Below are 16,858 nucleotides of genomic sequence, written 5' to 3' on the forward strand. Positions count from 1 at the left end.
CCTCCGGCACATCCTAGAGGTTGCTTGGTGGCCCGATATCCGCAAAGACACCTGGGCCCACATCAGAGAGTGCACTGTCTGCCAGCAACATAAGCCTTCCAATTCTAAACCCAGTGGTCTGCTGCAATCGACCCAAGTGTTTGAGGTTGGTGAAATGATGGGTATTGACATCATGGGCCCATTTCCTCGCAGCCGCAAGGGTAACTGCTACTTGGTGGTCCTTGTGGATTATTACTCCAAATGGACAGAGCTGTTCCCTGTGCATGATAGCCGGACCCCAAAGCTAGTGAGGATTCTCACAGAAGAGATATTCACCAGGTGGGGTACACCAAAATATCTTCTATCCGACAGGGGGAGCCAGTTTACCAGTCACCTCTTGAAAGCTGCCTGTAAATCATGGGGAGTGATAAATAAGTTCACCACAAGCTATCATCCACAAACGAACCAGACTGAGCGGGTCAACCAAACACTCAAAACCATGATAGCCTCCTATGTGGGGGAAAAACATAACAACTGGGACCAGTGGGTACATGAGTTCCGGTTCGCCATCAACTCTTCATGGCAAGAGTCCACTGGTTTTGCACCAGCCATGCTGCATCTGGGACGTAGTCTCAAAGGTCCTCTTGACCAACTTTTGTCAAAGGCTCTGCCTCCAACCTCCTCGCAACACTCTCTCCTGGAAAGACAGCTGGAACTGTTGAAACAAGTGGCTGCCAATGTAAAAAGAGCACAGGACAAACAAGCTAAATATTACAACTTAAAAAGGAGAAACATGGAACTTTTTGAAGGGGACATGGTGTGGGTCAAAGCCCATCCACTATCTGATGCTGTAAAAGGATTCTCAGCCAAACTGGCACCAAAGTGGACGGGACCATGCATTGTAAAGAAGAAATTGGGAGCCCTAAATTACAAGGTTCAGTTCCCTGACAAGTCCACTGACAATGTGAACGTGGTGAATCTTAAACCCTACTTTGGTCCTTCTCTCGACATATCCAGTCTGGTGGGGGGGGGGGGGACTATGTAGCATCAGCCACATAAAGTTTTATTTATCAGTAGTGTAAAATAGTATCTATGTCTAAGACACTTTATATTTCGTATTAAAACGTCTATGTAAAGTAAGACATAGAAAGCCTCACTTTAAGAGAAATTCAGGGCGAGCGTGAGCCTAGGAAGTCTATAGGGTTCTTCTCTGTCACTCACCCTGTCACTGACACACGCACACACCTCCTCGCTCCCTGTCCTATGGCCTTAGACCCTTTAAATCACGTGCTCGTTTTTTGAATGGGAAAGCGGAAAGAGGAATGAATGAAGGTAGATGGAAGCCGGCGCAGGTACATTCTGACATCCTTCAGTACTCTTCAATGCTCCGAAATAGATTGACTGCTACACGCTTAAGGATTATTAGGGCCCGAGCCCTATAGGGCGAAGGCCCTATTGTTCTTGTAAGAGTTCACTATTATTATTCTTCTTTATTTTTCTCCGCTGTTGGGCCATTTTCGGGGCGCTTGCCATGGGTGAAAACGCGCGAAATTTGGCGCCACTTCCGAGAATTGCCACCGCTACTCAGAACCAAAAGCCCACACTTGGCCGGGGCTCAGGGCCTCTATAGCGCCCCCTAAGTTGTTGTGATTTTGGCCTCCCGCATTAAGGTGCCTGGTTGCCATATAGTTTGTAGTAGTGGCATGCCATTTGGTATGCATATGTATCTCACTAAGCCGGACAAAAATGTAATGCCAATGCATTAGCCACGCCCAACAGGAAGTGAGGTAATTTCACTTTTGTGTGAAATGCATGGCCACGAAGACGGCGCAACTCCTCCTAGACCGTTCATAGGAATGTCACCAAAATTGATAAACATCATCTAGAGACATGGCTGACAAAAGTTACTAAATACGTTTCACGTAGGATAAACCGTTCAGAAGTTATACGTCAATCAATTTTCACTTCAAAATTTTACATGCTAAAAAATTCATAACAAATCTTCTAATTGCTCAACACTGCTCATACTTCACACGCTAATCACTCATTGGGCTTCTGACATGTTACCCAATTTCTGTGATATTTCGCCACTGGGGGCGCTATTTTTGGGCAAAAAATCCAATCTTTCCTCAAATTTGGTCAAACTTCACGGCCACCCTCTTACTACCTCCCATGTCATGTATACCACATTTTGGGAATTTTCGTCCATGGGGGGGCGCTGTTTTTGGCCGACGCAATTTCTCCAAAACGGGTTTTTGGTAAATTATTCCATAATGCTTTTCCTTTACACCACTACCTTGTGATAGTGCGTTGCTGTTGTGGACACTTATTTTTCCATCTCATAATCACTCATGTACAGCATAGCGCCACCTACTGACATGGGAAAAAACAAAAAATTTATTCTTCAAAAATCTATATCTCATCTTCTGTTTACTCAATTTTCATCAAACTTCATATGCAAACTCTTCATAGCTCACCTGACATGTACGCCAAATTTTGTGCACTTTCGCCCCTGGGGGTGCGGGTTATGGCAGAAATGATATTGCAGCTTCTGATTTGTCAAACTTGGCAAGCAAACTCTTTACAAGACCCTTTTTGGGGCGCTTGCCATGGTCGACATCGCAAGAAATTTGGCTCCTTTTTCTTAGACTCCCACCGCTACTGAGAACCAGAAGCCCAGATCCAGGCGGGCCTCAGGGCCTCTATAGCGCCCCCTAACTCATTGTGATTTTGGCCTCCCGCATTAAGGTGCCTGGTTGCCATGTAGTTTGTAGTAGTGGCATGCCATTTGGTACGCATATGTATCTCACTAAGCCAGACAAAAATGTAATGCCAATGCATTAGCCACGCCCAACAGGAAGTAAGGTAATTTCACTTTTGTGCGAAATGCATGGCCACGAAAACGGCGCAACTCCTCCTAGACCGTTCATAGGAATGTCACCAAAATTGATACACATCATCTACAGACATGGCTGACAAAAGTTCCTAAATACGTTTCACGTAGAATAAACCGTTCAGAAGTTATACGTCAATCAATTTTCAATGCAAAATTTTACATGCTTAAAAATTCATAACATATCTTCAAATTGCTCAAAACTGCTCATACTTCACACGCAAATCACTCATTGGGCATCTGACATGTTACCCAATTTCTGTGATATTTCGCCACTGGGGCCGCTATTTTTGGGCAAAAAATCCAATCTTTCCTCAAATTTGGTCAAACTTCACGGCCACCCTCTTACTACCTCCCATGTCATGTACACCTCATTTTGGGAATTTCCGTCCATGGGGGGCGCTGTTTTTGGCCAACGCAATTGCTCCAAAACAGGTTTTTGGTAAATAATTCCATAATGCTTCTCCTTCACACCACTACCTTGTGATAGTACGTTGCTGTTGTAGACACTTATTTTTCCAACTCATAATCGCTCATGTGCAGCATAGCACCACCTACTGACATGGGAGAAACCAAAAAATTTATTCTTCAAAAATCAATATCTCATCTTCTATTTTCTCACTCTTGATCAAACTTGATACGCACACTCTTAACAGGTCACCTGACATATGTGCCAAATTTTGTGAACTTTTGCCACTGGGGGCGCTGTTTTCAGGCAACAATTTATATCTCGGCTTCTGATTGGTCAAACTTGATCAAACTTTACAAAACAACTCTTCATAGGTCCCTTGACATGTATACCAAATTTGGTGAACTTTCACCACTGGGGGCGCTCATTGCGCTGTAGCAGTTGCAGGAGAGGTGTTTACAATCATGAGGCACCAGGAGTATGTTGTTTTGGTTGCCTTAAACACACATGACTTGGGGACCACTGGGGGCGCTCATTGCACTGTAGCAGTTGCAGGAGAGGTGTTTACAATCATGAGGCACCAGGAGTATGTTGTTTTGGTTGCCTTAAACACACATGACTTGTGGGGAATGGGTAGGCAGTCGGGAGCAAGTGTTGTAGCATAGCGCCACCTACTGACATGGGAGAAACCAAAAAAATTATTCTTCAAAAATCAATATCTCATCTTCTATTTTCTCAATCTTGATCAAACTTGATTCGCACACTCATAACAGGTCACCTGACATATGTGCCAAATTTTGTGAACTTTTGCCACTGGGGGCGCTGTTTTCAGGCAACAATTTATATCTCGGCTTCTGATTGGTCAAACTTGATCAAACTTTACAAAACAACTCTTCATAGGTCCCTTGACATGTATACCAAATTTGGTGAACTTTCACCACTGGGGGCGCTCATTGCGCTGTAGCAGTTGCAGGAGAGGTGTTTACAATCATGAGGCACCAGGAGTATGTTGTTTTGGTTGCCTTAAACACACATGACTTGTGGACCACTGGGGGCGCTCATTGCACTGTAGCAGTTGCAGGAGAGGTGTTTACAATCATGAGGCACCAGGAGTATGTTGTTTTGGTTGCCTTAAACACACATGACTTGTGGGGAATGGGTAGGCAGTTGGGAGCAAGTGTTGTAGCGTTACATACAGACTAATAGATGTCTAACAGAAGACAATCCTATGTAGCTATAGCTTGGTGACTGATGAGGTAAATACATTAATTTGGTTGGGAAGCCATGGCATAAAATGTTCTGTCCATGACAACATCTCAGCGCACCGTGTACTCTGTGTCCAATTCTGTGCTTTGTCACCATTGTGGGAGTAATGTCTCTTGCCAAAGAAGCTGTGGAAGGTATTTCGCAGGGACGCATGCCCCTGCCCCCCTTGGCCGCTGGCGCGAGGGCCCGTCGAGGCCGCTTGCGGCTTTAATTTTTTTTTCTTCTTCGCCCTTTTTGAGGAAGGTACGGACGGACTTAAACCCACATCTGAAGAGGTGAAATTGCTCCTTTTTTGTTTCCTATCTTTTTTGCTGGTGAGGATTGTTTTGTTTTTGGAAAGCGCACGGGCGGTGCGCGGTTTTTGTTATACTGCTTACGCAGTGGTTTGACTAAAGACTCTGCCCTGAAGGCTATTCTCTCACTCTTTCTCACTATGCACCATCATACAATAAAATATTCACATTGGAAATATGTTGTAAGCGTGTTTCATGCATTAAGTTATAAGATTTGTTAACGGCTCGTATCGAGTTCGTTACAACAGAACTTTGAAATTTATCGTTTTGATTTATTTTGAAGGGCGGCACGGTGGTGTAGTGGTTAGCGCTGTCACCTCATAGCAAGAAGGTCCGGGTTTGAGTCCCGTGGCCAGCGAGGGCCTTTCTGTGCGGAGTTTGCATGTTCTCCCCATGTCCGCGTGGGTTTCCTCCGGGTGCTCCGGTTTCCCCCACAGTCCAAAGACATGCAGGTTAGGTTAACTGATGACTCTAAATTGACCGTAGGTGTGAGTGTGAATGGTTGTCTGTGTCTATGTGTCAGCCCTGTGATGACCTGGCAACTTGTCCAGGGTGTACCCCGCCTTTTGCCTGTAGTCAGCTGGGATAGGCTCCAGTTTGCCTGCGACCCTGTAGAACAGGATAAAGCGGCTAGAGATAATGAGATGAGATGAGATGAGATAATGAGATGAGATTTATTTTGAACATTGAATTGTAAGTTTTTGAATTAACATTGATTGAAATGGAAGTTATTGAAGCAGAGAACGTTAAAGTTCCAAACTCCCTCATTGTCACGGGAGTATCTCAAACAAAGGTAGATGAAGAGCTTTTTGACTATTTGAAGCAATATGGTCGCATTTCGAGAATAATTAAGGTTACTGAAGCTGGTGACCAGGTCATTGTAGAGTTTGAGTCTGGCACAGCTATTGAGACACTTGAAGAAAGTTTGCCTTTTGACAGAGTTAGCGATGCTGACCCTGACATTGTCCATCATGTTGATGCCCTAGCCCAGTGGTTTTCAAAAGGTGAGGCGCGCCTCCCCTGGGGGGCGCCAAAGAGTCACTGGGGAGGCGCGGAGAAACACTAGCAGAAATACTGCAATCCCTCAAATTTATAGCCTGGCCCCTAATAGTAGCCTGCCTCTTTTAGTAGCCTGGTCTAAAACAATTTTCAGCAAATAAAAACCTATTGTATTTGTTATTGTATTTAAACTTATACTCCTTCATATTATAGCCTGCCCCTATTTGTAGCCTGGTCCAAACGATTTTTGTTAATAGTCGCCGTGACTACTATTGGAGGACTTACGGTATAACGATCACATTCTGTAAGCATCTCCAGTGGGCTAGTTCTTCGTGTGTGTATGAAAAATGCATCGTTTTCTTCTTCCACCACAACAGAAATCAGCAGAGGCGGAGGAGTCCGGAGCTAAAAAACGTAGGAAATATGATCCTGATTACTTAAAATTAGGTTTTACATGGGCAGGTTCTGAGAGCACACCTCTGCCACAATGTGTGGTGTGCAAAGAGATGCTAGCAAATGACAGTATGCGCCCATGCAAACTGCGGCGTCCTATGGAAACAAAACACACAAATTTAGTCAACAAGCCACTCGAGTTTTTTGAGAGGAAACTTGATGAATTGCGGTCGCAAAAAGCAGTTATGCGCTCGTTTGGCACCATGAACATCAAGGCAACGGAAGCATCTTATCGTGCAGCTCTCCGAATAGCGAAGGCAGGCAAGCCTCATAGTGATGGAGAGACATTTTTGCTCCCTGCAGCAAGAGAAATGTGTTCAGTGATGCTGGGAGAAGCAGCTGCCGCTAAACTCGACACCATACCCATGTCTGACAACACCATTCAGCGACGAATATCCGACATGGCTTACGATGTCAAAGAGCAAGTCGTAAACTGTGTTCGTCAAAGCCCCATCCACGCCATTCAACTGGACGAGTCCACTGACGTCGCACACTGCGCTCAATTGATGGTTTATGTCCGGTTTATCAATGAGCAAAGGGTGCACGAGGATTTTTTGTTTTGCGTTCCCCTCCCTGCCCGCACAACAGCAGATGAAATTTTCAAGGCCTTGAATGAGTTTTACCAGAACGAGGGACTTGAGTGGAGCCGATGTTATGGCATATGCACGGATGGGGCAAGAGCCATGACCGGCCGTCACAGCGGTCTTGTGAAACAAGTGCAGACCATTGCCCCTGCCGCTGTCTGGAATCACTGCATCATCCATCGCCAGGCATTAGCAGCAAAAACGATGCCTAAAGAATTGTGTGTCGTTCTGGATGAGGCAGTGAAAGTTGTAAACACAATTAAATTGCGTGCCTTAAACACGCGCCTGTTTTCCATCTTGTGCGACGAAATGGGCGCTCGCTTCAAGCAGCTGCTCCTGCATTCTGAGGTGAGGTGGCTCTCTCGGGGCAAAGTCCTCACCAGGCTCTGTGAGTTGCAAGATGAAGTCCTCCTCTTTCTCACTGAGATAAACTCTCCTCTCGCTAAACACCTGGCAGATATGAACTGGCTCGCTATGTTGGCCTATCTGGCCGACATTTTTGATAAGATCAACTCCCTCAATACCTCTCTCCAGGGCAAAGAGGGTCATGTCTTCACTGCACACGATCAAGTGACTGGATTCAGGAGGAAGCTGGATGCGTGGTGTGCTCGTGTTGGAAGGGGCTCAATGGAAATGTTCCCAACCTTGGAGGATGTGCTGGAGAAGACAGCGCTGCCGCCTAGCTCTGTCCAACTGGTCATCACCGCACATCTGAACGGGCTGCGTGATCAGTTTGCCGAGTACTTTGGAGAGGAGCCACTGGGAAACCAGTGGATCAGAAATCCTTTTTCTTTCCCAGCCACAGCCCGCGATGCACTGAGCCTTCAAGAGGAGGAGGCTCTTGTCGAGCTGAGCTCAAACTTGGACTTAAAGCAGAGACTGGTGGAAATGCCGATTACGCGTTTCTGGTTGAGTGTCGAGAGTGAGTTTCCCCATGTGTCCGCCAAAGCCATGAGAGTCCTGATCCCCTTCACCTCCACTTACCTATGTGAATGTGGGTTTTCCGCGCTCACCCTGATCAAAAACAAATACCGCTCAAGGCTACAAGTGCAGGATGACTTGCGACTTTTTCTGTCTTCTGCACAACCCCGCATCGAACATCTGTGCGCATCGAAGGTGCGCCCTCATTGCTCGCATTGACAATGTTCTTACACGCATAGGCGAGAAACAGAAATAGGCTATCAACAACACATAAGCTATGCCTAGTTGTTAAAATAATAAGAGGTTTTCAATGTGCACAAGTAGCCTAAATCTCGGAATATGTTCTTTCCGATGACATTATTAAGTTGACGTCTGTTAAATTCAGGTTTTCATGTTTTTTTTCCTGTTGTTGACGTGAGTTCAATTTTACATTGGTGTCTGTTTAATTCATGTATTAATATATTTTATTATATCACATTATTTTATTATCATATTTTATGAATGAATTTTAGGAATGTTTTTTTTAAATGGATGTAGGCCTACTTTGTTACAAGAAAAACAATTTGATACATTAAACAAAAGAAGAAAAAACATGTATTGGCCTATCAGTTATTATTGAAACACACCTGTGTGGGGAATATTTAGGTTTGGGTTTGGGGGGGGGGGTTAGGGGGGCTCGGTTGTCTTGACCTACTCCAAGGGGAGGCTCGCATTCAATGAATTTGAAAACCCCTGCCCTAGCCAATGTGTACTCTTCTGAGAAAGGCACAGGTATCACACATTCTTTTCTGTCTGAGCTAAAAGGCATGGCCAAACTTAGTGAGAAGTCATTTGAGAGGGTTTTACGGGACGAACTAGCTAGAATTACTGATCTCATTGGCAAGCCAAAGCCAGCAGCTGAAATAGTACAAGAAACAGCTCCAACTGACTTACCTAGTGAACCAGCTGTAGAGACTACCTCCAAGACTGAAAGCCTGAAAGACCCTGCTGTAGCGGAGTCAGACTTAGCTGAACATAGCCCAGATGTTAGGACTACTAGAATTTCCACACCAGACACAGGCCTAGGTGATTCACTGACAACTGTCAAACCCCCACCTGATCACCTAAACCCACCTGAAATTCAGAGCTTAATTGTTGAGCATGTTGTTAAGAGCTGTAATGGAAATTTCTAATAAACACTTCAGAACGCTTAGCAGTCGTCTTTTCAGTTATTTATTATAGTAGATCATATAAAACAGATATATAAAATAGGAAGGGAAAGAGAAGAATAGAAGAAGACACCACTTCTGATGATGCCGAGAGTACGCGCACTCTGAGTTGTGTTTTAGTGGCTGTTATCTATTTTACTCTAAAGGCATTCACTTACTGCTTACATCTTCACGTGATTGGCTCAAGATTTTCTATGAAGCTTTGTTAAAGCGTGCACCTGGCGTGCTCTGGTATGTGCAGGCGGATGCGTAGTTATGGAGAACTCAGGCACCCTGCTTATCACCAAGGCCAAAGAAAGGCGATTACAACATGGGAAAAACATCTTTCTCAGTTCACTAAGTCACTTGAGCTCAACATATAGAAACACAGAGAATAATAATGTTCGTCCATTAAATTTCCCTCACATTTCCCCCCTTTTTATCCTACAGGATAATAATTGCTAAAAGAACTGTACACAGTTTCAGTGACAAGAGTTCTCAGAGAGATTCGACTTAACACGTCATTGAGTGTACAGGGATAATGCTAAGGCTGTTTTTTATAAGACATAGATGTCTTAAATAAATGCTAGCAAGCCATATACATAGATCAGGAATAATAGAACAGGAAACAATCATAATGAATGTGTTTTAAGTCAGGACTAGTTTCATGTCAACTGTGCTGATGTCATCGAACGGTGAGTTGTGGTCTTCGTGTGGGTTTTGGAGGCCAGTCAGGCAAGTCGTCTGGGTCTATTTTCACCATCTGGTAACCGATATTTGTCAACTGCCTCTGAAACACAGACATACAACATTGACAGAAAACAGGGAGCAAACATAGCATCACAATCACTAAGCCCAGGACCAGTATGGTGGATAGAATCAGAGTCTTCCATCCACTGAACCAATGCCACCAGCTGTCTTTGTCTCCTCCATGTTCGTCTGCTCGTAATTGTTCAGCAACCTTGCGCATCTTGTTCAGTGCCTCAGTGATGTTACCGAGTTAACCCTTGCTCTTCTTGACGTGAATTGGTGCTCAGAGGGCGGGCATGTCCTATCAGCCCTCGTCCCACCTCACCGGGACTTGGAGGAAACTCGAAACCCTAAGACTTGTCTATCGGCTAGACACTGAAATACTCTTCCCTATTGAGGGTGCGTGCGTGCGTGATTGATGTGATATTCGCACTATTCCATGTAGTGATGCCTTTCTTCCTCACAAGCTTTAGTCAGTCTGGTCACTTAGGCCTTCCTCTTCCTCCTGCTCAGCCGGTTCAGGAACCCTCCTGCAGTGGCTAGCGTGGATCCACGTCACTCTGCCTGTGACCTTCACTGCCATTGGGGTCGTGAGCAGGACCTGGAATGGGCCATTCCACCGTGGCCTGTTCCACTTGGTTCGTCGGAAATCCTTCACCACTATCCAATCCCCTGGTTGTAGATTGTGCAGAGGTCCCTCAGTGGGTTTGGGAAGTGCTTCTTTTACTTATTTGTGGATAGATTTCAAAGCAGAGGACAACGTTGCACAGTAATTCAAAATTGCATCATCACACAGTGTGGTGTCCGGCAGTGTTCCTTGAGCTGGCCCTATCCCCGTGTTGGGTACTCATCCAAACAGAATTTCAAATGGGCTTAACCCATGTTTAGGCCTAGTTTGCATCCTCATTTGTGTGAGTACTATAGGGAGGACCTTTGTCCATCCTAGCCCTGCTTCTACACAAGCTTTACTTAGTTTATTTTTAAGGGACCCCTTTTCCCTCTCTACTGCTCCCGCACTGGCAGGATGGTAGGCACAATGTTGTTTCAGGTCTATCCCTAGGAATGCTCCTATTTTCTTTAGGGCTGCATTAACAAAGGGTGTTCCATTGTCACTTGAGATTTTGCTAAGTATACCCCACTTAGGAATTATATCTCTCAGGAGTGCTTTGACTACTGCCTCTGAGTCTTGTTTAGCTGTGGGAAATACTTCAACCCATTTTGAAAACATGTCAACTATTACCAGGCAATACCTTTTCCCTTCACTAGGTGTCAGTTCAATGAAGTCCATTTGGAGATGATCAAATGGTTTGTCTGGTACTGGGTGTGCTGCTTGAGTTAGTTTGATACCTTGACCTGCATTATGTTGTGCACATATCAAGCATTGCTTGCAAAATTTCGCAGCATAATTTGAAAACCCCTCTGTGAACCATCTCTTTGTTATTTCTGCTACCATCCCCCCTTTTGACACATGGGTGAGCCCATGTGCCAATTTTGCATAGAAAGGGAACATGTATTTTGGTAGACAGGGATGGCCCGAGGGACAAACCCAGACCAAGTTTGCAAAGATACAGCCTGCCTGTTTCCAGACTCGTCTCTTGTCCTGGGTGGCAGTGCTCTGAAGGTCCGCTAGCTGTAAACAGGGGGTAGAAACCTGAGGAAAGGCAAGGTTAGAGGTTGAACTGGAAGTTGAGGCTGCACACTTAGCTGCCGTGTCTGCCTTGGCATTTCCTTGAGACACAAGATTCAGTATTGTTAGTATGGGCAGCACACTTGCACACAGCAATGGCTCTAGGGAGTAGAATAGCATCCAACAACTCGGAGACCAGTTTATGATGTGCAATGGGAGATCCTGTGCTAGTGAGAAAATTTCTGTGTTTCCAAATGGTGCCAAAATCGTGCACAACGCCAAACGTGTACCTACTGTCCATAAAAATATTGACAGATTGCCCTGCAGCCAATTTGCATGCCTCAATAAGGGCACAGAGCTCTGCGGCCTGCGCCGACAGGTTTGAGGGTAGACATGACGCCTTGAGGACCTCATGATCTGAGACTACGGCAAAACCTACTTTGTTCTTTCCCGTCTCTGGGTCTCTGGAGGCTGAACCATCCACATAGAGGATCATGTCTGGACTTTCCAAAGGGTCACTCTTTAAGTCTGCCCTGGGGGAACAAAAATCGTTAGTGAGAGCAACACAGTCATGTGGCTCTCCATCGTCCTCTGTAGGGAGAAGAGAGGCAGGATTCAGAACAGTACAACATTTCACAATGATGTTAGGAATATCAAGTATGACAGTGTTATACTTCAACCATCTCTGTGCTGACAAATGTGACGTCTTTTTTCTCCAACAGAAGCAGGGAGACAGCATATGGGACCAAAAGGGTGAGGTTAGAATACCCCACAATATTTCTGGAGGCAGTTACCACCTTTTCAGCTGCAGCAACTGCACGCAGGCAAACAGGAAGTCCAGCCGCCACTGGATCCACCCTGCTGGAGAAGTAGGCTACAGTTCTCAATCTATCCCTGTGTTTCTGCAAAAGAACAGAGGTCATAAAAACCATTCCTTTCATCTACACTTTGAACAAAATGGTTTATTGGGGTCAGGCAGTCCCAGAGTGGGTGTGGTCTGCAGAGCGCTCTTTAGGGACGTCAGGCGCACGCGGGACAGCCGCAGCATTGACTGCTTGCAGATCTTGGACAAACCTCCACTCATCCGGCTGGGACGGTTTTCTTGCCTTCTTAACTGGAAAAATAGGAGTGCGCACTGGAGAGTCCTGGCAAGGGACAATTACATCTGCCTTCAGCAACGAATCAAAGATCGGTTTTATACCTGCAATTGCTTCTGATTTGAGTGGGTACTGGGTCTGTCTAGGCCTGAAATCTGATTTGGGGGTGATCACCACTGGTTCAGCATTCTTTATTAGGCCTACATCATGTTTACCCTTCGCCCAAACGGAATTTGGAACTCCCGCCAATTTGGGGTGCACCTCTGCTGGAGTTATGCCTGTGGAAACAGAGACAAACAGGCCACTATGGCCGGGGTCCCCAGGATCCCGGTCATCAGTGGCTAATATTACGCTGCGCTTAACATGCACACACATAGCATGACTTTGTTTGTAGACCCCAAGCTTTTGGTAAAACAACACACTAGGGTCCTCTGTTTGGGACCATTCATTGCCATTGGCTGCGCACTTCTTGACCCACTCCCCCACGTCTTTCCAATGGGCGGCTCGTGGCTTTGCTAATGAGACATGGGGTATAGAATTAACGATGTCAAAGAAATCATCCTGGCAGCAGTCGACCTCAGAGTCCTCTGACACGAGGTCGCGTATAACATGTTTGAGAACACTGCGATGAACATTGATGCAGCTGTTCGGACAATGAGTAAAATGGACCTGCACAGCACAATAATGTTTAGACCAATATGTAGTTTTGAAGGTCAATCTTTCACGTGCGTGGAGGTCTGCAAACCAAGTCTTTTCAAACTCCACATCTTACCCTTGGTGAACATGTGCTGTGCAATGCAAACCTTCCTCTTTCATATAATCTGTGTCAACTGATGAGGTGTTCAAGTGTACGAGCTGTACAAGGTGTTTAGGAGTTTGTGTGAGTTGATCTGAGCAGAGCCACCAGACATACACATACAGGGGGCTTCCAAACCCATACTGCACACCGCACATTTCACTTACTTCAATAGTTATTCCATCTGGAGTGGACATGAGATTTACTCCTAATTTGCACATTAAATCATATGCTAACAAATTTACTGGACATGTATGTGAGATGAGAAATGAGTGGGACGTAACTATTCCTCCCTCGCTTTCACACGGGAGGTTGACTGAGAAAGTTTCGGTTACAGGTCGTCCTGAGATGCCCATTGTCTGAATAGAATTTGAGCTGAGCGGTGGGTCTACTGCAGTGGTTTTCAAAAGGTGAGGCGCGCCTCCCCTGGGGGGCGCCAAAGAGTCACTGGGGAGGCGCGGAGAAACACTAGCAGAAATACTGCAATCCCTCAAATTTATAGCCTGGCCCCTAATAGTAGCCTGCCTCTTTTAGTAGCCTGGTCTAAAACAATTTTCAGCAAATAAAAACCTATTGTATTTGTTATTGTATTTAAACTTATACTCCTTCATATTATAGCCTGCCCCTATTTGTAGCCTGGTCCAAACGATTTTTGTTAATAGTCGCCGTGACTACTATTGGAGGACTTACGGTATAACGATCACATTCTGTAAGCATCTCCAGTGGGCTAGTTCTTCGTGTGTGTATGAAAAATGCGTTTTCTTCTTCCACCACAACAGAAATCAGCAGAGGCAGAGGAGTCCGGAGCTAAAAAACGTAGGAAATATGATCCTGATTACTTAAAATTAGGTTTTACATGTGCAGGTTCTGAGAGCACACCTCTGCCACAATGTGTGGTGTGCAAAGAGATGCTAGCAAATGACAGTATGCGCCCATGCAAACTGCGGCATCCTATGGAAACAAAACACACAAATTTAGTCAACAAGCCACTCGAGTTTTTTGAGAGGAAACTTGATGAATTGCGGTCGCAAAAAGCAGTTATGCGCTCGTTTGGCACCATGAACATCAAGGCAACGGAAGCATCTTATCGTGCAGCTCTCCGAATAGCGAAGGCAGGCAAGCCTCATAGTGATGGAGAGACATTTTTGCTCCCTGCAGCAAGAGAAATGTGTTCAGTGATGCTGGGAGAAGCAGCTGCCGCTAAACTCGACACCATACCCATGTCTGACAACACCATTCAGCGACAAATATCCGACATGGCTTACGATGTCAAAGAGCAAGTCGTAAACTGTGTTCGTCAAAGCCCCATCCACGCCATTCAACTGGACGAGTCCACTGACGTCGCACACTGCGCTCAATTGATGGTTTATGTCCGGTTTATCAATGAGCAAAGGGTGCACGAGGATTTTTTGTTTTGCGTTCCCCTCCCTGCCCGCACAACAGCAGATGAAATTTTCAAGGCCTTGAACGAGTTTTACCAGAACGAGGGACTTGAGTGGAGCCGATGTTATGGCATATGCACGGATGGGGCAAGAGCCATGACCGGCCGTCACAGCGGTCTTGTGAAACAAGTGCAGACCATTGCCCCTGCCGCTGTCTGGAATCACTGCATCATCCATCGCCAGGCATTAGCAGCAAAAACGATGCCTAAAGAATTGTGTGTCGTTCTGGATGAGGCAGTGAAAGTTGTAAACACAATTAAATCGCGTGCCTTAAACACGCGCCTGTTTTCCATCTTGTGCGACGAAATGGGCGCTCGCTTCAAGCAGCTGCTCCTGCATTCCGAGGTGAGGTGGCTCTCTCGGGGCAAAGTCCTCACCAGGCTCTGTGAGTTGCAAGATGAAGTCCTCCTCTTTCTCACTGAGATAAACTCTCCTCTCGCTAAACACCTGGCAGATATGAACTGGCTCGCTATGTTGGCCTATCTGGCCGACATTTTTGATAAGATCAACTCCCTCAATACCTCTCTCCAGGGCAAAGAGGGTCATGTCTTCACTGCACATGATCAAGTGACTGGATTCAGGAGGAAGCTGGATGCGTGGTGTGCTCGTGTTGGAAGGGGCTCAATGGAAATGTTCCCAACCTTGGAGGATGTGCTGGAGAAGACAGCGCTGCCGCCTAGCTCTGTCCAACTGGTCATCACCGCACATCTGAACGGGCTGCGTGATCAGTTTGCCGAGTACTTTGGAGAGGAGCCACTGGGAAACCAGTGGATCAGAAATCCTTTTTCTTTCCCAGCCACAGCCCGCGATGCACTGAGCCTTCAAGAGGAGGAGGCTCTTGCCGAGCTGAGCTCAAACTTGGACTTAAAGCAGAGACTGGTGGAAATGCCGATTACGCGTTTCTGGTTGAGTGTCGAGAGTGAGTTTCCCCATGTGTCCGCCAAAGCCATGAGAGTCCTGATCCCCTTCACCTCCACTTACCTATGTGAATGTGGGTTTTCCGCGCTCACCCTGATCAAAAACAAATACCGCTCAAGGCTACAAGTGCAGGATGACTTGCGACTTTTTCTGTCTTCTGCACAACCCCGCATCGAACATCTGTGCGCATCGAAGGTGCGCCCTCATTGCTCGCATTGACAATGTTCTTACACGCATAGGCGAGAAACAGAAATAGGCTATCAACAACACATAAGCTATGCCTAGTTGTTAAAATAATAAGAGGTTTTCAATGTGCACAAGTAGCCTAAATCTCGGAATATGTTCTTTCCGATGACATTATTAAGTTGACGTCTGTTAAATTCAGGTTTTCATGTTTTTTTCCTGTTGTTGACGTGAGTTCAATTTTACATTGGTGTCTGTTTAATTCATGTATTAATATATTTTATTATATCACATTATTTTATTATCATATTTTATGAATGAATTTTAGGAATGTTTTTTTTAAATGGATGTAGGCCTACTTTGTTACAAGAAAAACAATTTGATACATTAAACAAAAGAAGAAAAAACATGTATTGGCCTATCAGTTATTATTGAAACACACCTGTATGGGGAATATTTAGGTTTGGGTTTGGGGGGGGCGGGGGGGGTTAGGGGGGCTCGGTTGTCTTGACCTACTCCAAGGGGAGGCTCGCATTCAATGAATTTGAAAACCCCTGGTCTACTGGAAGTACCCCATGTTGTATCACTGAGTGTGCTGCTCCAGAATCTACTAAAAAGGTTAACACATGCCCACATACAGTGAGGGGCATACAAGGGAGTTTAGAGAAGGGAGTAGTTGTGTGTTTTAACAAACTTAATGCAACTTCAGGTGTATCTATTTGGACTGGTGTATTGGGTGTTTCTGTGTAGTCTTGCTGTTGCATGCAGGTGCTGCTACTAATGTGTTTAATGTTATGTGAATGCTCCTATGTGTATGTGTATCATCAGGTGTGTGTGTGTGTTACCTCCCCTGTTCTCTGTGTGGGGCCCGTTCCCAGAGTCCGCCCGTCAGTCTGCTTTGCTGTACTCCTCACGGGGCCTCTGGCTGCTACTGTGGAGACAATTTCGAGCAATGTGTCCCTTCTGATTGCAGTTGTAGCAGGTTGCGCCTTTTATCCAGGACGAGCCACCCCAGGTCGTCCTGTCTCTGCCCCTACCTCAACTTCTTCCTCTAGGTCCAG

At 45.7% G+C, this 16,858-nt stretch overlaps 1 protein-coding gene across 1 annotated transcript; it reads left to right on the plus strand.

The window, feature by feature from the left end:
* Positions 1-14,510: 14,510 nt before the first annotated feature.
* LOC132888875 (zinc finger BED domain-containing protein 5-like) lies at positions 14,511-15,833 on the plus strand. The gene has a single exon (XM_060924970.1). It carries the CDS (start codon positions 14,511-14,513, stop codon positions 15,831-15,833), a length of 1,323 nt encoding a protein of 440 aa, XP_060780953.1.
* The last annotated feature ends 1,025 nt before the right edge of the window (positions 15,834-16,858 follow it).

Source organism: Neoarius graeffei, chromosome 7 (assembly GCF_027579695.1).
Source record: "Neoarius graeffei isolate fNeoGra1 chromosome 7, fNeoGra1.pri, whole genome shotgun sequence".
Taxonomy (NCBI): domain Eukaryota; kingdom Metazoa; phylum Chordata; class Actinopteri; order Siluriformes; family Ariidae; genus Neoarius; species Neoarius graeffei.

Bases quoted from the DNA above. Each gene is read 5' to 3' on its own strand.
- LOC132888875 (XM_060924970.1), top strand. From the start codon at position 14,511: ATGGCTTACGATGTCAAAGAGCAAGTCGTAAACTGTGTTCGTCAAAGC.